Source organism: Myripristis murdjan, chromosome 4, assembly GCF_902150065.1.
Source record: "Myripristis murdjan chromosome 4, fMyrMur1.1, whole genome shotgun sequence".
In the NCBI taxonomy this organism is placed as follows: domain Eukaryota; kingdom Metazoa; phylum Chordata; class Actinopteri; order Holocentriformes; family Holocentridae; genus Myripristis; species Myripristis murdjan.
The window spans coordinates 5,331,673-5,355,469 of record NC_043983.1 but is presented as its reverse complement, the minus strand read 5'-3'; the positions used below and the strand labels follow the sequence as shown (position 1 = coordinate 5,355,469).

At 40.8% G+C, this 23,797-nt stretch overlaps 1 protein-coding gene across 2 annotated transcripts in view; it reads left to right on the top strand.

Moving 5' to 3' along the window:
* Positions 1-23,797, top strand: part of rabgap1l (RAB GTPase activating protein 1-like) — a 175,184-nt gene that overhangs the window by 103,852 nt on the left and 47,535 nt on the right. For both annotated transcript variants that reach the window (XM_030049026.1, XM_030049025.1), the window contains exons 14-16: positions 9,311-9,424; positions 17,892-17,966; positions 21,369-21,494. In XM_030049026.1, the coding sequence (XP_029904886.1) occupies positions 9,311-9,424; positions 17,892-17,966; positions 21,369-21,494 (315 nt within the window). The remainder of the gene's footprint in view (positions 1-9,310; positions 9,425-17,891; positions 17,967-21,368; positions 21,495-23,797) is intronic.

The following is a 23,797-nucleotide window of genomic DNA, read 5'->3' as shown; positions in this document are numbered from 1 at the left end:
TGTAGGAGGCACAACAGTATGGCATATTTTGTTCTCATGACTCCAGTTTTGTGTCTCATTTCTATTTGCTGTTACAAAAGGAGCTTAGTATCACTGTGGACAGAAGAACCAAGGGACTACTGACATCAGTGCTCTTGCCTTTCAAAAGTCATCTTATCTGTTCTCAGTGTCAGAAGTGTGACCTATTGGACCATTGATGTGTGCACATTTTGGAGATAGAGATCTCAATCTCTTCCCACCAGCAGGTCAACCTTTCCCCAACTGAATAGCTTAACCCCTCACTGTGGTGCTGCTCAATGCTCCTCCATAGACACCGGCTGCCACCAGCACCTATCACATCAATTCCTGGAGGTTTTTCACCACTCCACTTCACAACTATATCTTACTCATGCTGACGCAGTATAGTATTTTTTAAATCATATGTTGCACAGAATGTTGTACCGGCAGGATTGAAGTGTTGACACATGTTGAGGTGGCATGCACATCCATTGTCAGGTGCTAGACAAAGCTGGAAAACAGCTAAAAGTGTGAAAAAGTTAGAACTGCACTCTGTGTTCCCTATGCACCAACAGCAACAAATAATGTTTTGAGTTAAGTGTCACAATCTCTCTTTCTCTCTCTCTCTCTCTCTCTCTCTCTCTCTCTCCCCCTCTTTCTCTCTCTCTCTCTCACATGCACGCACACACACACACACACACACACACACACACACACACACACGCACGCACGCACGCACATACACACAAATTCCACAAACTCACTTTTTGAAAACGGAACGCTAGGAATTGGTTTTCTCCTCTTTCTCTTGTGCAAAAACGGGGGTTGTTATATTGGATAGAAAAAATTGGGAATCAACCAATTATCATCAATTTTATACTGTCAGTATTCAAAATGTACCAGGAGGGATGTCATCTTTACAGTAGTGACTTGTGAGCAGCAAACACAACCACTCAGTGTTCTAATGGAAAAACAAAGTGTACTGATACTGTACTACAGCCACATTAGATCTAGTTTGAGTATAACATGATACTTTTGCAGTGGAAAAACTCAGCCTGTCTACCTGATCCTGTGGAAGCTTACAGCAGGACATTGTAAGCAATTCTCCTTCAGTACGGCCTGGCTCAAATGAGTGGTCATTGACCTCGAAGGTCACTGGTTTCATCTTTCATTCTGACACAGGGTGGCAGCTAATAACTCTTAATAGCAAACACGCACACAATGGGTTGATAGAGAACTCAGCCTGTCAGCTGGTCAAGTAAACCCAACATGGAACAACATTAGTTGTCGGTGTAGCTACACCAGTTTCCGTGAGTGAAATGTTTGCATCTTAAAGTGACTGGTGTTAGCTTGCATTGCCTTCAACTTAAGACTTGAGAAACAGTTTTCAAGGCAGGCCTTAGTCAGTAGTAGCCATCCATCCTGCAGCTCTCCTCCACCTGTACTACCCCAGAACTAGTCCAACTGCAACAGTCACTGCAACCTACTCACTGTCACATATTGCAAAGACAAGTGAATGGGTATTTTGTAACAAAGAGTTCCAATCTTTTACAATCCTAATGCCACACCATTTGAGGCACCTTTCATTGGCTGAAAAGTGAGCAAAAAGGGAACAGTCTCAGAGGAAAAACAGCCTACAACATGTAGGCTACCTCTGGACAAACCTGACATCTTTATCTTAGTAGGCCCGGTATGAGTACAGCATTTGCTGCTACTGTACAATAGCCATTGAAGGCCCAATAGAAGACTTATGCATTTGCTTTGTATATAAACCAGCTGTTTTTATGTCTCTTGAGCCCTATTCAGATGAGATTAGCCCTCCTCTCCCCCCTCCATGTTACAGAGGTGGCAGTGGCTACCTGAACCTGTCAAGAAAGTTTCCTATCTGAGCAGCTTGTTTGATCAGGCTCTCTTCTCTCATTCTATTGTTAATGCCAGTTAAATCAGCAAGAGCCCGTTTGATATGTCCATACAGCAGAGCAGCTTACAGCTATATAGAGATGTTCCAGTGAAAGGTACATCAGTTGTACTCTGGGAGAATTCAGAATTAATCAAATAGGATCTATTGCCCTATTCACATGGGACTAGTATTACCTGGGAACCACACACACCTGTGTTTCATGCAGCGTATTCGCACAGGAGAAGCGAAGTCCATATTGCACTTGAATTGACTGACATTATTCCACCGGATATGACTGAACATTTCAAAGCTTTGTGCAATATGAGCAGTAACAGCACTAAAGGCATTTGTATCGAGCCTGTTGCAAGATAGAAAGATGTTCCTTACGGCATGCTTCCATGCACTTCATCCATCTCATCAGCTTTGGAGATTTCGCTCTTCTAATGGATTTGACCTTGCTTTTTCTACAAATGGGCCTCCTTGCTGTGTAGCTAGATGAACCTCCTGAATTTTCAACAAAAACAAGGTCAAAACTTTGATATATAATTTCCACTGCAGCCTCCATAATTCTCCACCAGGAAAGAGGGAGAAAACAGGCACAGAGAAAACAAAAGACCTTGATTTAAAAAAAAAAAAAAAAAAGAGGTACAAACCGAAATTACTGAGAATTTGCATGGGACTATTGTCAGGTGACCTCTGTGTTTGCAGAAATATGGTAGATAATTTGTGCTTGAATTTTTACTTGCATGATGGCTGATTTGCTCAGGCAATTAATACAAACTAATTGAAGTACTTACTAGAGGTTCCCAGGTAATACTAGTTCCGTTCAAACAGGGCTTATGGCTTGGTGAAAATACCTTTCTGTTACATTTCACACATATTTCCATAATTTCCATTCAAACAGGGTTAAATTTATCGCAGGACTGCTGAGTTAAAAAGTGAAAAGGAATGAGTGAAGGGAAAAAAAAATCAGTGAGTTTTCCCACTGTAATCACAGAGGTTTTACATGGAAAAGATACAGTTAGGTCTATAAGTATTTAGACAGTGACACAATATTCATAATTTTGCCCTTGCACACCACCACGGTGGATTTAAAATTGAGTAATCAAGACGTGATTGAAGCTGTGGAAACTTCCACCATAACCACTGGATGGCCGGTATGGGTAAAGTACTGCACCAATGAAAGGGGGAGAAATCCCTGTAGCTTGATAAATGAAGTGCTACTGGAGGTGGAGGTGGAGTGCAGGTTTGGACACATCAGCAGTTTTATTTTTAGTCAGGTGTGTTAAGTAGGTTACCTGTTGGTGAGCTCTGAGTAATGGACTGTCTGCCCAACAAGCCTCCAGGCTACAATTAGAGGAAGCCTCTCATTCCCCTCTGTGTACATATCCTTCTCGCTCTCTTTATCTCTCTCACGTCTCGGTTTTCCTCCCTCGTTCTTATCTCGCTTGATTGCCCTCTCTCTCCCTCTCTCTGTCTCTCTCCCATTTTTTTACTGTTTCTCCTTATTTTGATCTCCCTTTTCTGTCTTGTTTTCTCTCTGTGTGCCTTCAGACAGTAAGTTTGAAAGCCACAGGGGGATAAATCTGACGGGTGCACACAATACTGAGGAGTGCACACATACATGCACACACACAAAAACACACACACACACACACACACACACACACACACACACACACACACACACACACACAGCGCTGAAGGCTGCTGGTGGACGGTGTTGTTGTAATTCCCCTGCCTGTGCTAATGCTTTTTTAATCCCCCCATATTTATTATGTCATCTGGAAAATGCTGAGAGAGCCAGTGCTGATGTGTAACATCCCAGCTCATTTGTGCGTGGAGGTGAAAGATGAGTGTGTGTGTCAGTGTGAATGTCATCTTACGCGTATGTTTATGTGTTTGCAGTTGTGTGTTTGTACTCTCCACTGTAATTTGGACCAAGGAAGAAAGGTGATCTTGATCTTGTGCATGTGTTTCTGCATTGTGTGCAATTTTTGCCTACAGCTGAAAGATTGTGTGTCTGTTTTTGTGTTTGTGTGCACAATTGTGTGTATTTGTGTATGTGCATGTGCTACTTGCACATTGACTGTGTCTGAGCTGACAGCATACAGAGGTTGAACTGGGTCATGGTGACATTCCCAGTAGAACTGATGCTGCTGATATGAGGCTGCACTTCCTCCTGAACACCTTGGCTGCCCTGCAGCGATCACACAACTGCCAACTCCAACACGCACAAACACACAAAATACAAGTGGATAGTAATAGAGATGTACTAGTTTAATGCACTGATATGAAATATTGCAAGTGGTCAGCAGCATGTCTGCCTGTTAGCAGAACATCTCATAGGACCGCATCAGTGATTTTGAATATTGAATCGTCCATTTACTGCAGTCTACCCACAATCTACATTTTACATTGTAAGAAACCATTGTGCAACAAAACATTTATAATTTAGTAAGTCTGAATGCTGCACTTTCTAAGTACGGACAGTTTTTTTTTTTATGACATGAAATTTCATGGACAGATAGACATTGGGCCAAGGAGTAGTCGATCCAATTTTAGCTCATTTGCTGCTGATCTGCAACAGGAATTTCTGTCATTATCAGAGAGTTAGTGTTTTTTTATTTGTTTTGTTTTTTTTTTTTTTTTTTTTTTTTGTTATAACCACAAACCAACAGCAATGGAGACTTGATTCAAAATCCCGGCAGTTTGCAAGGTCAGGAAGTCCATATAACTTAAGATTGAAGTGATAGGAATGATTTGTTGGGTGTAAAAGCAAGTTGCAGATTTTTTCAGTGTTGGCAAAGGTTTGTGTCCTCCCAGTGCCTTGCAGTTTTTATTGCCAGGAGGTCTGAAATGAAAAGCCATTATGTCAGACTTTTTAAACTTTCATTTGTAGGTTACACTTGTAACCAGTGTAGTACTCACTCAGCCACTCCATTGTGAAGACCTCATTTGCTATACATATGCTGTACACATAACTCTAAGGAGAGGGAGGTAAGGAGAAAAAGGATTCAAGAGGAAAAAGGAAGAAAGAGATGGAGCTTTTTTTTTTTTTTTTTTTTTTTTTTAGTAGTTTTTGACTAATGAGGCTGTTAATTAGTAGTGACATGCATGGTTTATTAAATCAAAGTGTTTACAACTCACCCTGTCAGCCAGATTTCTAGTGGTCCACACTGATGTTGCCATGGTAACCTGTGTCACTTTTGTGTGTGTCTGTCATTATTGTGAATAAAACAAACAAACAAATACACTGGTCAGTGGTTAGGATCGTTTCAACAGTAACATAATTTTACTAAGAACATCACTTTACTAATAAGTAAATAATTGTATAATTGTTATTGTAATTATGTAATTCCTATATAATTTTACTATAAGTTTACTATGTAAAGAGACTTCCAAGAGTGGAGACTTGCAATGTAGAGGCTCCACTTTTTTCTCTCATCTCAAATAACAGGTTGCAAAGACGCATTTTTCTGGTTGAAAGTGATCAGGCAATTTAGGTGAGACTAGTGTTTTTTCAAATTATAAATTAAACTTCTGTCCAGTGTTAGAGGGGTGATGACAAGCCACAACTACTTTTTTCATCTATAACTGTAACTGTTATTGGGGAAAGCAATAATCTTACTGTATCATGGTAGTGAATAATGTGCTATTACTATGACAAGAGTGTTTGTGTGTGTGTGTGTGTGTGTGTGTGTGTTCAGGTTGAGTTAATGTGTAGGTGAGCTGCTGTGTTTTCCTATGGGGAAGATATGTGCTGATAACTAACTCTGAGATTGAATCAGTCAATCATCTTTATTATCCCAGTGAGGACATTTACATAAAAATTAACAATAAACACGGAAAAATGATCAAACAAACAAATAAAAAAAAAACTCCCAGCACATGACATCATGATGGCTTTGCTCCTGAGACCTTTTCTCGTGAGCTTTTTTTCCCGCAGTAAGAACACAATGTAAAACTGTTAGTTCCATTCCCAACACATAATACACAGAGCGACACACCACCTTCACACTACAAATCTCATTAAAGCATTACACACAGCTGTGCCAGCAGCTCCTATCAAACCCCTCAGTGTGTTTGTGTAGCTGTGCATGTGCCAGATGCATATAAAGCACTTAAACTTAGTGCAAATGTGAATGCACACATCCAAAAGAAGCTGGTTTTAGGTTATTGGCAATATACGAATGAAGGAATTACATACTACTAATTGTTTACCGTGCTATTCAAATACAGTAGGCACTAATGAAGTGCAGTGTGGCTATAGTTGGCATGATGTGAGTGTTTCGTTGCTTCCAGGAGGTGGCTTATCGTGTGATATAAAGGTGACGCAGAACATTGAGCACTTCTGGTGGTCGGTGGCGATGTGTTAAGACCAAATCCGTTCAGAGCAAATCCGTCAATTCAGTAAAATGCCCCAAAAGGTGCAGTGTATTTAGGCTGTGGGAGTGCATGCCACGTGGGGTTCAGCAAAAAAAAAAAAAAAAAAAAAAAAAAACACAGTGGCTGTCCAGCAAGTTCAACTAGAAACAACTTTTGCCAGTATGCAGCCCAGTGTTATGCTCCAGTGGCCAATCACATAAGCTATTGGTCAGACCAAAGACATTCATGGGAAGGAGAACCTTGTTTACCATGTAGCACTGTAGCATTAGGGATTACAAAGACGCTACAAGGACGAGGGCTGGACATCTCTCTTTGTTTGATAATGTTAAAAGGAGAGGTAGAGGTTTTTTTTTCTTGTTGTTGTTGGCTTCCCGACTCATTTTCAAAAAGACAGGAGAAAAAGAGTGAACTTGAGCGAGCTGAGAGCACAAGCAAGAGAGAGATAGAGACAGAGCAGTGGTGGTCAAGCGAGCTAGAGAGTGAATGGAGAGAGGGACAAAGCACTGACTTAGAGAAATAAAATGTTATTTTCTCATTTATTCACAGCACTTATCTTGTAGAGCACAAATAAACATGCCCACACTTCCACAAAATCCTGCGGGAAGGTGCTGCGTTGCCAGATTTGGTCGGCAGCCCTACCCTTCACACTTACAGCAACTCCGGTGTCAGGCCTCATTTGCTGTAGGACATTCTCATTGGCCTTTGGTTTTGTAGTTTTTGATTTACAACACAAGTGGAAAAAGGGAGAAGAAGAATGAGTGAAGGAGAAAGATAACACTGCAGTAACCGTTTGAAACCTGAGCACATTCACTTGATTTCTCTCAAAAAATCGGGAAAAAGGACAATTAGCAAATTAGCAGTAAAAGCCGGAAACTTTAGAGATTTTGAAATTCAATTTAGAAAATGACCAGAAAAGCAGAAATGCCCAAATAAATCAGCTTTAAAGATTAAAAAAGTAAAAAGTTGTCTTCTAAGGAAATACTGGTTTGCAGAAACTCTTTACAGGAATGAAAAAAATGCATCATTATAGGCACTACATGGTATGTTTGGCACCACATGTGTACACCCATACTATCAGTCTTTCCAAATTAAGACCACATTTCCCATAATACCTGTTGCTGGCCCCCCACCTTCCCTGAAGAAAATAAACAAGTTGGAAGTGACTTTTTTTTTTTTATTTTTTTTTTTTTTATCCCTATTGGCCTTTCACTCCTCCTGCCATCTGCCAGAAGCTGCCAGAACGTCCCTAATTAATATCCCATACATACAGGTGACAATTGATAGGACAAGATAAGATTAAACGATCAAAAATACTGGGAGCAGCGCCAGTGCTTCTTTTGTTGTTGTTGTTTTTGTTGTTGTTGTTGTTTTTTTTGTTTTTGTTTTTGTTTTTTTGCTTGATGATTTGTAGTAGTATTCTGCCAGCAGTGTTACAGACTGCACTGTTCAGAGCCCAGCAGAAGGAAGATCCAGTGTGCGCCCACACCCCAGCCAGTACAATAAAAGTCACATATGTATCAAAGAACTGGAGGCTGCCAACTGAAGGTCAAAACACCAGGAAATAGCTGCTGATTTTTCGAACCGTATAAGCTAACAACTTCACCAAGCTACCTCAACACCCTCCACATTTTAACCTTGGTGTTAAAAGGTGGGATTTTCAAGGTCGGTGTATTCCGCCCCCTAAAGTCACGCAGTGCACCTGCACAGCTGTAAGACGCTCCGTGCTGTTTGTGAGGATGAAGCAGACTGTCAGTCCTGTGTGACCCACTCCTCTTCTCTCCTCTGTCACACAGCAAGGAGAGGAATGAAACAAGAAAGATGAGATTTCTCACTTTCAGTTCCCCACACACGCACACACACACACACACACACACACACACACACATACACACATCAAGGCCAGTCAGGCTCAGGGTTGGTTTATCTGCAGTACAGTACAGTGGGTTGTCAGAGAACTGCGCACTGCCAGTCTTCTTTCTGCTAGTGTTTTCTGTGTGTGTGTGTGTGTGTGTATGTTCGAGTTCACACTAGTCAGTGTGAACTATATGCTTGTAAGAAAAGAGGAAAAAGAAGAGGACATGTGGAGTGTATGTTAACATGTTTCTGCCTCTGTGTGACTTGTTTAGAGAGAGTGATTGTGTGTGTGTGTGTGTGTGTGTGTGTGTGTGTGTGTGTGCGCTTGCGTGCGTGTGTGTATTGGAACATAGAGAGACAGAAAAACAAAGACTTGTTCATTCTGTGTTTGTACATATGGGTGTGTATACATAGATAGATAGAATTTATTGTCTGACCCAGAAGGTGCCAGAAATTTTCCTTTACGCTGCACTGGGTGTGGATTAGAGACTGAGACCTGGCTAGTGTTGTTAAAGACAGGAATGGGGGGCGCCCCGGTGGCTCACCGGTTAAGAGCACGCACCATTTACCAGGGCTCAGTCCCAATCGCAGCAACCGGGCTTCGAATCCGACCTCAGGTCCTTTGCTGCATGTCATTCCCTCTCTCTCCCCTGCCTTTCCTGTCTATCTCTACTGTGACTGTCAAATAAAGCAGAAATGCCAAAAAAATAATCTTTAAAAAAAAAAAAAAAAAGACAGGAATGGAACACACTGTTGTGAAACATACTAATATACAGCCACAAACACACACTGTGCCATGGTGGTATATTCGTGTGGATATGCATTGATGCAGTCCGGTTTGAGTTTCCGTGTGTACTCTATACATGTCAATTTTTTTTTCCACAAAGCACACATTTTGAATAGAAAAAAATTAGAAACAGGTAAGATGTAAGAGCACGATCAGTGAAGATAACAAAACAAGTGTCATTTCACAAATCCTTCCAGCAGACAGTGCATGAATCAAGATAGCAGCGTTTAGCTTGAACGACCTCCACACATGACCAGAAACAAAAACCAAACACAAAAACATCCTGCATTGTTGAGAAGCTAAAAAAAATAAGTTCTATGTCTAGATCTGGCCACTGTACATGTCTTAAATGTTAATGTGTATGTACTGTGTGTGTGTTGCAGGACTCGGCCCAGGAAAGCGTCATCACCCGGGACATCCACCGCACTTTCCCCGCCCATGACTATTTCAAGGACTCGGATGGTGATGGACAGGACTCCCTCTACAAGATCTGCAAGGTGAGCTGATAAATCTGATCAATTTAGCATTGGATTACAAAAAAGTGAGGGAGACTTTTATATGGCTGTCCCAAACAGCGGCCAAATATGACACTTTGTTCTCAGCGCTGTTGGAAACGTGGAAATGAATGATAAAGGGTGGCTAGCTCTGTCAGGAGAAGGTCAAGATGACTATATCTGAATATTTGAATTTCTGTTTTACTCCTTTTATTGTCAGCTTCTGTTCTTGACATGCATACGCGAGTTTTTGCAAAATAAACTTCTAACTTCCATGTTCCCAGGAAACAATGAAATAAGAACAACATAACAAATATTTAACAAACACTACTGACACACGGTGGTTCACATGTATAAATCATGTATACCGCAATTCATTTTCAGCTGGATTTTATTTATGCAAAAAAGCTCCGTCCAGGAGCTTGGAGAAAGCATAAACGTTAGCTAATAGTCGGTTTTTCATTATGAATATACAGTTGAATATTAAAAGAAAATTAGTATAGTTCTTAGGAAGAAAGAAAATGTGAGTCGGCCAAAATCGGAATTGTGAGGTTGGACTTGGAATTGGTCGAGAAAATTGCAATCGCTGCAGCTCTACTATATTAAAGCCAGTCTGAATCTCTGTCACTGCTGTCACTGTTCAGCTCTTTTGAAAGAAGAAAAAAAGCATCACTTGCGCTTGCATAATATGTATACTGATGACTGCATTTTATGCATATACAGCTTTTTTTGTGTGCCAGTGATCAGCACCTCATGAATTCAGTGCTGATGTGTGTAACTTCCACATGGCTTTACTGCTCTTTGTCTGATTGCGGGGTAGCTTTTGAACAATCTGAGCTAAGTGTGCTTTGCAGGCTGAGACTTAAATTGCAGTGACCAGAAATGCACTAAAAGATAAAGCGGCATGTTTCATCTTTTAGGCATTTTAGGCATGTAATATCTAAGGTATTTTTCTGAGGAAAATCAATCAGCTCCTTGCAGCTTTACAAAGATATCAATGTATTTTAAACCTAGAACCAGACACGCTGAAATGACTGGATCCCCTGGACCAAGTCTTACCATGGATTTGCAATTGACACACTCCTGAGGCTACAGTTATTGACCGATTCTTTCAATATTTGGCATGGACCTATCAATTTTTGTTGGCATGGCAACAGTATTGCCAGGATAGAGTGCAATTTTGCGCTTAAACTATACCAGCACTGACACATTGTTTGTCAACGCTCTACATGCCACAGTGTTTTTTTGGCAAAATGTCCCTCCTCTCACCTGTGGCGAGGAGTTAAGTGAAAACTCCTAGAAGTTAAACATTTTGATGGAACTTTGGCGAAAACTAGTTTGGCAAAAGCTCCTAAACCTATCTGCAGGATACACAGATGTTTTAGTTATAATTTCAGAATAATCCTCAAAAGGACAATACTTCTAAATTACTTAATTGTAAAGGTAATCATTAATGTATGCATCTATACATATACATACATAAAACACGTTTCCCACAAAACATCATTCTTATGTCCCTGCCATGTCTAGTTGAAATTAACTGCTGTCTCCACTGCCAGTTCTGTCATAAATAAAAAATCACATATTTGCCAGTAACATTTGTAAGACAACGTAGTAGGGCTGGGCGATATGACTTCACATCAGTATCACAATTAATTGAACAGTTTACCTTAATTATGATTAATGAACAGTTTTTTGTTTGTTTGTTTGTATGTTTGTTTTTCTCTCATAGTTCACTGACAGGGTTTATACTGTTAAAAATGCTCAACTATTAAATCTGGGACATTTTTGTCTAATGCAGAGTGCATATCTTTGTGATTTTAAAATAATTGAAGGAAACACACAGAAGAACAATTTACTTTGCACTTGTTGGTGGTTGCTTGTCAGTCTCTTTTTTTGAGCCATGCACTGTTCATATTCCATAACATGATTATGCTCCAGGTGTTGAAACAGATTGGTGGTGTTACCTTTGGTAGCAGCGTTTACATTTTACTTCTTTTTGTTCAGTGTCATCTTCACTAAAGCCAAAATATGTCCAAATGACAGACACGCCATTTTTCTTTGATAGAAGCTGCTCGAGTTGCTTAGTCGCCTTGGTGTTTAAGTTCTCCTTCATGTTGCTTCAGTGTCGTGGACTGGACGGGGCGTAGTCACGCAACTGCACATGCAGAAGTACATTTTTAAGGGGACATTACATGAACACACAGTGGGGAAAGTATACAGAATTAAAAAAAAAAAAAAAAAAAACAGCAAAACTATGTTTGTTAGAGGTTCTGAATGTCGGTTTCAATCGATTTTTGATTAATTGCCCAGCCCTACGACATAGTAAAGGGGAACTGTTTCCTGGTGGGCGCATTAGTTTTGTTCACATGTAAACGCAATAATTTTTCATTTTTTAAAGTCTGTAGAATGCCAGTGAATAACTTCTACAAGGTCGTATAACAGAGCTTGGCATCTGCTGTATGCAGACACCAACCGAGGAATTCTGTAAATGACTGAGATAACATAAAGAATTAGCACAAACCTCAAAGAAGACAGACATTGACCTTTAAAGTATTTATTGCTTTTCACTTTTTTCTAATTGATTCAGAATCCTTTCTCCTCCAGATCTGCCCCCACAGAATAAATAGCCTGTATGAAAAACTGCAGGGTTTAATAATCCACTGGAAACATGAACTCTCAGAATAAGAATTTGATGCTGGTTAAGAGATTATTATTTGTATATTACATTATTTTGTAGGATACCTACAAATGATATCTTTGTAATAATTAACTGCAGCAGTCATTTCTAATCAGTGACTAAATGTAAATTCACTGTGTAACCATGCACAGTATTGAACAGTAAGCCTTGTGTTGTGAACATGAGGCAAAGTTTAAGATTAGAAAAGTGTACTTTCAGTGGGTAAGACGAGTTCAAATACAAACGCAGATCAAAACAGATAAGTGTTTTGTTTATTCATTAGAATGAAAGGTAGCCTCAGAAAGATGATGCAGACTGCGATCAAGAAGTTTTACTCCTTTGTATTTTCCCGGCACTGCAGAAGGAGAGTGTGGCCGACCGGAGCTCAGGGAGGGCCTGTCAGAAAGGGTTAGTGTCTGGTCTGGACCCAACTAGGTCAGTGGCGAGCCGGCCTTCATTTGTATGCAAATCCATGTAGATTGGCTGCTGATAAGGTTGGCTGGATCTTGAGGCATACACTGAGTGGGTTACAGGCACAGAGGATCCAGGACAAAGTTTATATTCATCTTCATATCCTAATCAGTGATAAGCCTGGATTTTTTGTCTTTTTTAAACCTTTTACTTCTCTAGGGAAGGTCAGCTGAGCTCTGTGCTCTTTTCAGTGACACCCTGGTTCCTACTCTTGCTATTATACACATTCACACTGGGAGCTGCCAACTGCAACCAGTTTTCTTCTGCTGGCCACCGAGTAGCTCCACTAGAGCTGGTGGAGTTTAGTGCCTCACTCAAGGGCAGCTTGACAGCGCTTACTGAGCATTATTTGCCCACCTTGTCTGTGTAATGATGGCAGGTAGAGAACAGATGACACAATTGGAGAATGTGGTAAGTCGGTCTGTATGTAGATTCAGGATAACAATGCAAGGATTCTTGAGGGTCCAAAAGCTAACAAAAACACTACTGCCAAAAACAGGGCAGACTAGTTCACCTAGCAGAAAGATGGCTTTAGAGAATACAGTAGCACTAGGAACAAAAGCAGCATAGCAGGACTGCACTGTCATAGCTGATGCACACTTAAATTTCAGCTAGCACCTAGATGCACATGGTTAAAGACACAAATCCTGGTCAATGAAGCACATTCATAACATGGAAAAATTAATTTAGAAAACACATTACTCACATGCGGCTTCCAACCTGGACGACCTGCGACATCCAGACACCTCAACGCCCCGGAGAGCATCCATGGCGACTGCTGAGGGAGCCGACCCAACCGGAGTCATAACAGACTGGGGATTCAGATAGGTGATCCTCAGGTAGACAGCTAAAGAGAACATTCTGGATATTTCCATGGAAACAAGTTGTCACAAAGTGGAAAACGGCAAACAGGATAATGTGCTGACATGCCTCATGAACCAAGCTAATGTGTCGTATCCCAGAGATCCCAGAGTCTTTCCACGGACACATTATTCAGGATGCTTGTTCATATCCTGGTAACATGCCTGCTGATCATGACTATTTCAGTGTATATGCACACATAGAGGAAGAGGTGTACGTGTCCACCCTGCTGAAGTACCCTGGAGCAAAACACTAAATCCCTAGCAGTCATGAGGCTGACCATGACCTCTGACTCCCCCAAGAGAAAAAGACTGTCTCCTTACAAGAGACAGTCACACAATTACACAATTGGAAATTGAACAAAACTACACAAACTCCAGCTGCTGAAGCAGAGGCTGCTTGGAGACGCTCCGCCTCTGAAATGCAGTCTGTGTACGTTGCAGCCACATGTTGGATGGAGAGCACCCGCGCTGTAACAGAACACAGCCATGTCTGATGGACACAAGGCGTTAGAGATGCTTTTCATCCCAGATGCTTCAAGATTTTGAGAGTTTGTACAGCACATGATTTTTTTTTTTTTTTTTTTCATATGTAATATTTTTAGGCTGGTTATCCTCATTGTGTTATCCAATCAGATTTCTGTGTTCAAGCAGAGCAGTTATTTGCTGCCATGTCTGCTTTGGTTAGAATAGTGGCGTGCTTTACTGTCACCCTGTGAATTACACCGGCAGCAGCAAGATAAGCACCTCACAGCTTTTTTTTTTTTTTTATTATTATAGCTTCTAATATGTTTCTAGTGTATGACATGAAAATTCATTTTTCTCATTTTTTTGTGTATTATTAGTTGCCATGTATGTATGGCGCTTACAGCTTAAGTTACATATCAAACAAACATGTTGCTTGTTTGATGTCATAAAAGCAGATTAGAGCTGCCTATCTGAACATAGCTTTACATCTGCACCAATTACTGGTGCAGCAGTGGGGGAAAAAATCAGAAAGAGTGAACAGAAAACCAAGTTCCCAACCATCATCTGAGGCTTATTTAGCACTAACCCCAGTGAGAGCATCCTTTACTGAGAGTATGGCATGCTGAGATTATACAATCGTGATAATAGCACCTTTGCCAGCTTCATGCAACCCACAAGCACAATTAAAAGCAATATATGTGGCTTTCAAAGAATGGTTACCTGCACATTGGTACTGTCTGAAAAGGTTTCTCCAAAGTAGTGTACACAAATACACACACACACACACACACACACACACACACACACACACACACACAAAAAAAAAAAAAAAAAAAACAGGGGAAAAAGGCAAGGACAAAATATTGCCGATAGCTCCCTGTTTACTATAAGAGCTGGCACAGGAATCAGTAGAGCACCGTGCAGTAGCCCCTCAAACACAGTTGAAACACTTCTTTGACTAATCCAAATGCTTTCTTGAAGCTATATGCTATATAGGTTGCAATATCACCAGGTTCCACCCCCTCTCAGCTCGTGAAAATAGTCTGGCTGACAAATTTGGATTTCACCTACCAGGACCTCCCCCATCCATCTGTCGACTTATATTTCTCCCAGCCGAGGTGGGGACGTGGGAATGCCACACTCCATCAAACATGTCAGCATGTAAATTATGCCACAAACAGCTCACAGCGGGACGCCTCTATTACCTCCACCTCAAAGTCCAGAGAATCTGGACAGACACATGGAGCGGGTCTCTGGAGGTGCTCTCCTTTTCAACCATGCAGGGACTCTTTGAGATTGGTTGGCACCGCCCTGTGACCGAAATGTCACAAATTGCTGTAGCAACCCACAAGCCCATTAAAGGTTGGCCAAAGAGCCAAAATGTGTTTGAGGAAGACACTAAACTCTCACCTGCTTAATTATTCAGAGTTGCTCTGGGCAACGCGATCAATAAAAATAATCCAAAATGTAAAGCTTTAAAAGTTAAACGATAACACCAGTGATTTTGAATGTGTCTCCACATTTTACATTGTAGCAAACCATTTTGTAAATAATGTGGGGTACTAAAGACTTCACAACATACAATCAAAATCGCTTGATTTTCAGATATGCATTTTAGGTTGAAACAGCCACCTTATGATTTTCTGCTTCTGTGGCTAACAAAGTCATCATCATTCATAAACCACAGAACTGATGATTCTCTGTGAAAAGCAAACTTTTCCCTGGGGACTATTACCCAGTTTCAAATCAACAAAACACAACAGCACTGCTTTTAGGAAAACAAATGTGTCGACAACTTTATTACAGTGATGGGATACTGTTGTTATAAAGGTATCTTATAAAAGGGAGGAAAAATGATATAGCAGGTCTAAAATACAACTGCTTGCTTGGGGAAAACATTAGTAGGAACATGAAGTGTAAATGTTTTGTAGATGTTGTGGTGTGGTCCTTGAAGCTCACTGGTATTATCTGATAGTCCAGTCAGCCCTCTAAGCCCAGTGATTGGGAGAGTTCATACACAAGAGTACAGCTGAGGCTTTTTCCTGTTATCACATTGTTGGTTTGCATTTTTCACCATGGCACTCCTTTTTCTGCAACGCTGCATCTCTCTCTCTCTCTCTCTCTCTCTCTCTCTCTCTCTACCCACCTACCTGCCATTAAGCCAGCGCTCTGCTCCATTTCACGATTATTAAAGTCAAATTGAGGGGTGACAAAGATGAGAGAGAAAGAGAGAGAAATGGATCATGCACTTCAGGTTGGACAGCAAGGTTCAGTGCATGCCATACCTTAGCCACATTAGTCCAAATCTGATGTTGTTTTAAATCATTTTAATGACGAGTGAAGATCAAGCAAAACTTGCCAGATTGCCAAGATGATGTCAGATACTTGCTAACTTTGAGGGAATAAAATCAGTGGTTGCTCCACTTGTCCTCAATAAACTTAGCCTGTTTATAAAAGCATGTTTGGAAGTTTTGGAGGTAAATGATATTAGATGCAGAGACATGGGGTTTAATCTGGGTTTAGCAAATTGATTGCTTTTTAGACAGAATAGGAGGAGAGAGGGAGGGAAACAGAGAGAGGAGCTCAGGAGAGAACATGATGGAGAGAGGCTGACACTGACAAAGAGAAATGAGATGGAGAGAGCATCCCCAGAGGGATTGTTCCGAAAAAGGGAAAATCCTAGGAGTGGAGAGTCTCTCTCTCTCACAGGAAATGTCCTGTGTGTGTGCCGATAGTGCAACTACATTTACATTGAAGTGGTAGCACTAATACTACCTGGCAGAACAACACAGCACAATGTTCCTAGTGGCTTAGAGACGTCTTGTTCTTGACTTGGATATTCTGTGAGGAAAGTTAGTTTTCTAATTTCAGCATCTTAATATCTTCAACTACAGTGATCATTCCAAGTAAAGTTAAATGTTTACATATTCATGTTGCCATGGACAGTGCTTATTAGTTGTGGAACAGGATCCAAAACCCTTACCAAGCATGAAATGCAGTGGAAAAATCATTCACTTCAGGTTGGATGAATTTAGATGATGAGAAATTGGACTGAAATGTCAGTCATTAGTGATAACTGCTGTCTGAGTCTTTATGACCCTTGTTCTCTGCTGTCAAAATCTTGACATGAATGAATTAAATAAATAAAATCACCATTTGTCATGATTTATCAGTCAGGAGAAAACAAACAAGCTAGCAAGTTAAATAGTTACATTTAATTTGGCAACATATTCTGGATGATAATCCGGCAAATGGACGCATGAAGAAGCAACCAAATAAAGTGATGGAGGGAGTTTGCTATTCAATGAAAGGTGGTGTTTCTACAACAATGGAACATGGAGCATGACAAAGTTTTTTGGTGGGCAAAAATGCTAATTTTGGATTCTGCTGTGGAAACTACAGTAAAGTTGAGATGTACTGTGATGCTTGACTACTTGTGCAGCCCAAGTGTAAACAGATAAAATGCTACACTGACTGGTTGTTAATTGACTGTTGCATTTTCTAAGAGGAAACAGTGTAATTATTGCACTAAGCACGTGTGCACACAACAGTCTCTGGAGGAGCATTTTTATTTTCTGTCGCTAGAGAAATGCCTGTCATTCCTCTTTAAAATTTATCAGGGCACAAAAGTTGTCTGCAGCTGAAATTTTAAGCATCACCAATCAGCAGCCAGTTGCTAGTGCTAGCATTACCGTGTGTCCCGTCTGTATGTGCAACATCATAGGAGCACAGTGATGTGTTTGACTGGAATGATACCAAAGTGCTGCTGGTACTGTCACTGATACTGTCGCCACCATCCACACATTTCCCCCCACAGCATCCCACCTTTACCAGGAAGGTCATGACTGCTACACTTACAGCAGATGAGTAAATTGGTGTCATTGATCTCTAATGTCTTGGTTTTATAAGGTTACTAATCTCTCTCTCTCTCTCTCTCTCTCTCTCTCTCTCTCTCTCTCTCTCTCTCTCTCTCTCCCTGTCTTTTTTTCAGGCCTACTCTGTTTATGATGAAGAGATTGGTTATTGTCAGGGTCAGTCGTTCCTAGCTGCTGTTCTTCTGCTGCACGTGAGTACACCATTCATCCATCCATCCACTGACTGACAGGCCGCCTCTACACAGTCAAGACACTGCAGAGAGCCTCACAAAACTGCAGCAGATAGACATATACATACATACTTACATAGACATACATACTTAGAAACTCACTGAAAGAAATTCAGTTGCCATAGCAGCCACGAACTTGAAGCCAAATTCATTTGACAATCAAAATGCTTTGATAAAGCTACTGAGAAAAATTAAGGTAAAAGCACTACATTTGCTCCCTTTCAGTTAGTGATGAATATGGTCCTCAATGAACGTGATGAATATGAGTGAATACGATGGTAAAGCAGTTAGATAAAATCCAGACCGAGTGTGAAATTTTGTCGAAAAAGTGGTGCTGCAAATGACATTGCTTTCTCTGTCAGTGTTGTGCCACTGCACCGTCTACAGGATTCCAGTGTGTGTTAGCGTTTACAAGGTCTGATAGAGGAGAGGCAAGTCAGCTTTATGATGGACTAAATGAACAGAGAAAGAGAGAGAGAGAATTGTAGGTGTGAAAGAGAGAGAGGAGGAGAGAGAAGGAATGTCCTTGGCTAAAAGAAAGAGATGAAAGGCAATTCAGAGGAGTTTGTGCTGAAGCTGAAAAAAAAATATTTTACAGCAGATTAATGGGGATGAATTGATAGAAAGAGGCTGAAAGTGTGAATATGATGTTAGGACAATATGAGGAATTGGGAAGAGATGGTCAGGTGGAAAACATACACACATACACACAAAGGTACTCACGTGCACACGTGCAGTCTCTCACATGTGCACACTTCCCCTTACACACAGTTATTTGCAAGGTACACACACACAGAGGCATATGGTCCACACAGGCACATGCACACACATTCACTCACATGCACAGGAAGTTTATAGGAGTTTATATGATCAAAAGTGCATCTTTCCTCATATTTACATCCACACACTCTTAAAAAACTGTTAAAGCTGTAAGTGGAGAGAGTGTATGAACTAAAGTCATTCAAACACGTGCTGTATACATCGTGCAGTTGTCTTAATAATGAGGCTTCATCCCACTTCAGCCGACAGCACATCCAGCTCTTATGCCATCAGTGATCAGTAATATATTATAGATGATCTGTACTGATCTACAGTAGATATTCAGTGTATGACACCAGACAAAAACAACCTGGGCGTGGCAATAATGATGGACATGTTTTTGTTAACCCTAACCCAAAAAGAGAAGTGCCTGATCCTGGTATTCCTGCCATGCTCCCAGTGGTCCATCACCGCCGTAGTGTCATGGCACCAGTCAAGTTATGATATTGCCATACTGCCATAAATAATATCAAGGCGTAATCTCCATGCAAGTTTAATGAGATGCCAGGTGTAAACAGAGCTTTTACAATACCTGTAAGAGCATCTAAAATGGATCTTTGGGCTTGCAACACCGATGCTATAAGGAACCATGAAAAGGTTCTTGCTGGCACCGTGCTGTAATGTAAAGTTATGAAATGTTCCACACTTTGTTAAGAACCACAGCCTTCTTCACTCTGGTTTACCTTTTTCATTATTTTAACAGACCATACATTTCTCGAGTCACCACAGTTCCATATGGAGCCACAACTTTAATCAAAGAGCCTTTGAAGAACCCTCCTACGTGTCTAAGACCATGTTTCCTTTGTGTTGATGTGCGCTCAGCAATAGTTTGATGATAGCACCTTTAAAATAACTGAGATTTGATTTGAAGAATCAAATTAAAGACAGATGAGAGGGAGGAAGGAGGAGTGTTGGAGGAGAGGGAGGTGGTGGTGAAGGAGAGAGAGAGGTGGTGCTCCAGTTGGAGTCCAGCCAACGAGGGGAAGAGAGGCTGTAGAGGAGGAGGTTATGGAGGTTATGGAGCAGAGAGGAAAGCCAGGATCAGAGGAGGTGTCAGGAATATTAATGGAGGTTCAGGTTTACCTGCAGGAGCCCATTCAACCTCAAACACACACTGTCAGTCTGATTAAATACCACCTCATTTGTGTGTGTGTGTGTTTGTGTGCTTGTGTGCGAGGAGAAGCAAACTCATACAACACATACACCACACAGTGTTATGCTTTCTCCCATGCACCTCATCTCCATCCATTCAGGCAACACACACACACACACAAACACACACACACACACACACACAGGTCTGAAATCCCCCTCATCTCTAACATAAACAATCGCTCTCTGCTTCACCTCATCTTTCACACCCTCTCTCTCTCTCTCTCCCCCTCTCTCTCTCTCTCTCTCAGCAGGCTGTTACTGAGGAAGTGTTGTTTTCTAGTTTTTCCTCTGCCTAATGTCACACCGTGTTTGGAGGTTTTAATCCACCCTGCTGGGGCTGAAAAGTAGTTATGAGGTGACCTGGGTCAAAAGAAAACCAAGTGTTGTTTTTAGTCTTCTTAGAGTGCCATATGGGTGGGGTTTGTGAATAGTTTGCGGTATTATCACAGGGCCCATCTGTAACTGAGTCCCAAAAAGGGACTGAATGAATCAGCATTTTGTTTTGAACGTTGTGTGTTTACCAAATGCTGTGTTTCAGCAGCTGTTGAAACACATGTTTTCAGCAAAGCAAACGAGTCAGATATAGATTAAAGTACCAGAATTTTACATGCATAGCAAATCCAAAATGTATTTAGAAACAAATAAATAAAATAAAATAACATAATAAATAGAACATTTTCAGAATTGGAGTCTGCAAAAAAACGGCACCATTTTTCAAGCAAATTGTTCTTTATCCAGAGCTGCTCACATTTATCCAGATATGCCTGTTTTTCATAGATAGTAAAATGAGTTTTTTGTATGTCTATATAGTATCATTGAATGCACCATTACGGCACAGCCTGTACACTTTATGATGCTTTCCGTAGCTATATTGCAGCCTTGCTCATCAAAACAGGAGGGACGTGTTTTTTTTTTCCAGCTCCATCATGCCCACTTCAGCAGATATGGAAGAAAACCCATTTCCTGGTAATGGAGGAAAGAAAAATGTGCACAGACAGTAGATTTTTGCCACTTCTTCCAATTCTGAAAATGTACAAACTGTACATGTTGAACAGTTTTACTGTACTGTACTGTAACTTTACACTAATCTCGCCTGTACCATAATGACTAAGCAAATGACTGAGAAAAGTGAAACAATTGTCATGAATATTTACATTGAACTTCAGAGATATATGATATGACATGATATGATATGAGTTAGATTTTGTCATTGAGGGACTGAATATGAAGCAATACAAGTTATTTTGTAGATAATAGGAGCATGTCTCAGGCCAGCTGAAATTGTTTCTGTGATGACTGGAATGTTCAGTGTTTCAGAGGCTCTTTGGGGCAGCGTGAGGACACCAGTGCCGATGGTGAGTTTGGTGACCCTTGTCCATGTGATTTCAGATGCCTGAGGAACAGGCTTTCTGCGTGCTGGTGAAGATCATGTATGATTATGGCCTCAGAGCTCTGTACAAGAACAACTTTGAGGATCTTCACTGCAAGTTCTACCAGCTGGAGAGGCTGCTGCAGGTTAGTAATGCAGTTTAAAATGGAACGTAGCATCCATTAGATCTATAGAGATGGAGCGACGGGTAGAATTGAGTGTCGTCCATGATGAAATGAGGCATGAGCTATGGACCAGTTTGTTGGTCCGCTTGTTCATTTCTTCTTGTTTTTTCTCAATTTTATGGAGCTGGAGGGAAGTAATGCATCTCATTTCTTACGGCAAACAAAAAGCGCCGACCAAGACAAACTAGCATATCACTTTACATCCCCCCATGTCTCTCGATGCAAACTGTCCATGACCCTGCCACAGACAGCTATTGCTTGACATGCAGCACATTCTGCACCTGCAGGAGACAAGATAATTCTCTGTGCCAGGAGGGGCAGTAATCTCAAAAAAGAAAAGCACAACTTCAGGATTGCAGAATGATAAAGCAACAAAGTAGCATTAGCCCCTCATTTTCCTGCCACTCTGAATCTGTCCATAGTGGTTCTTTTGCTTCAGGATGAATATATCTGATAAGAAGCTGAACTCTAACTGGTATTGTCAGCCAGAAGGACTTTAGACTGTGGAAGGTTTGTTTACCACAACTCGCTCTCTTAGCATAGTTAGTTTGCTAGCTAGTTAGCACAATATCAACACAGGTGGATTTCTCTTCTCATGCCCTGATTCACCCAGGCCAAACTGCCACTCCAAAAGCTTTTCCTCCCTGACCGCCTACAGCTGATCTTCAGCCACAGATGGCCCAAGATGGCCAGACAGGAGCCGAGAGCCAGTCTTTCTATGGCTTGATGTGTCAGGGACTTTAACTCTAGATATTACACTGATTGGCCCAAATGGAGTGTTATAATTACAGGTCGAAAATATTAGTAGCCGGCCACATCACCTACATCATACGTTTGAATGACATGAAATTTGCTTCACGTAACTAGTTGTCCTTGCACCACATATTTACCTCTAGGAGCATTAATTTATGTCATATTGGATTTTCCACCATTGTGAGTTTCTTAAGATACAGTTTTCCTCCCTCAGGGATTTTTCATTCATTTACGGATTGACCAAATGGATGACTGCATCATTGGTGCAATGAACCAGAGTGGGGCACTACAAATGTCCAAAAGAAAAATAGGGCTGTGCCTAACGACTATTCAGAATAATCTACTGATTATTTTTTCGGTTAGTCTAACGACTGTTTTACTGATTAATCTAACGATTATTCGAATCACTTTATTAACACAACAATTCATCAAAAATAAATGAATAAATTCACAAATCAAGTTTTCCTATTATTGTTTCAAAATGTTATTTTCTCATATGAAACAGAGCAACTAGTATTGAGGGTAGTATTTCTTAAAAGTTTATTTGAGAAATATATATTATATATTATAAATATGAAAACATGTTTGGTTTTTTTTGTATGAGACATATGGTGCCTTGAAACTCCTCAGCCTGTCTCTTCCAGTAATGTTACACTGAAGTGTGTGTCTCTCTCCCTCCCCCAAAAGATGCATTTCTTATTGCCTCCACAGTCAGCGGTGCTTTATGACATGTTCACTGGGGCTTCATTTGTCATTTAATTGCATCTTTGCAACTACACTGCTTTAACATCACTTAACATGACGATGGCAAAAGAAACTCCATTTTTACTGAGTGATACTACCCACTACAGAAATATGTTATGCGCTGATATAACTGTTATGTTCATATGAAGCGTGTTGATTTAGGGTTACATCATCTTACCTACACTTACCGTCATCGTCACAAAGCTCTCCGGTGCATTTTGAAGTTCCTGCATAACACTTGTGCTGCTATGATAAGTCACAAGCACAGAGCACTGTTTTATTCAGTCTTTACAGTATTTCCATACTTTAGATGCTCAGGGTCAAGGTTTTTCGGTTTTTCAGTTTGCAGTTTTCGGTTTGTTTTTTTTGATTTGCAGTCTCCGTAGGTTAAACAGTGTTTTTTCTCAGTGTCTCTGATGACTGCTGGTGTCAAACTCACCTCCAGCTCGGCTATCGCAGCCTAAATCCACTCCCAAAGTGGAGTTTAATTTGGCCCTGAAATCCACTTTCTTCCTGTTACTGGGTGTCTTTCAGCATCAGGATCAACTCAGTTACAATTGATCTTGCCCTCAAACTAAGGGCGTTAGCATTGACCGCTAATTGTTAACGTACAGGTGGGAGCTTGCCATCTGATCCAGTCAGGTATCACAATGCGCTGTAAGTGATGGCTGTCAAAGTGGATTGTTATCTAGGCTGATTGATTCCTTTATTTTACACACATTTGTGTGGACACTAAGCCACACACACACTTGAAATCTATGGTTGTC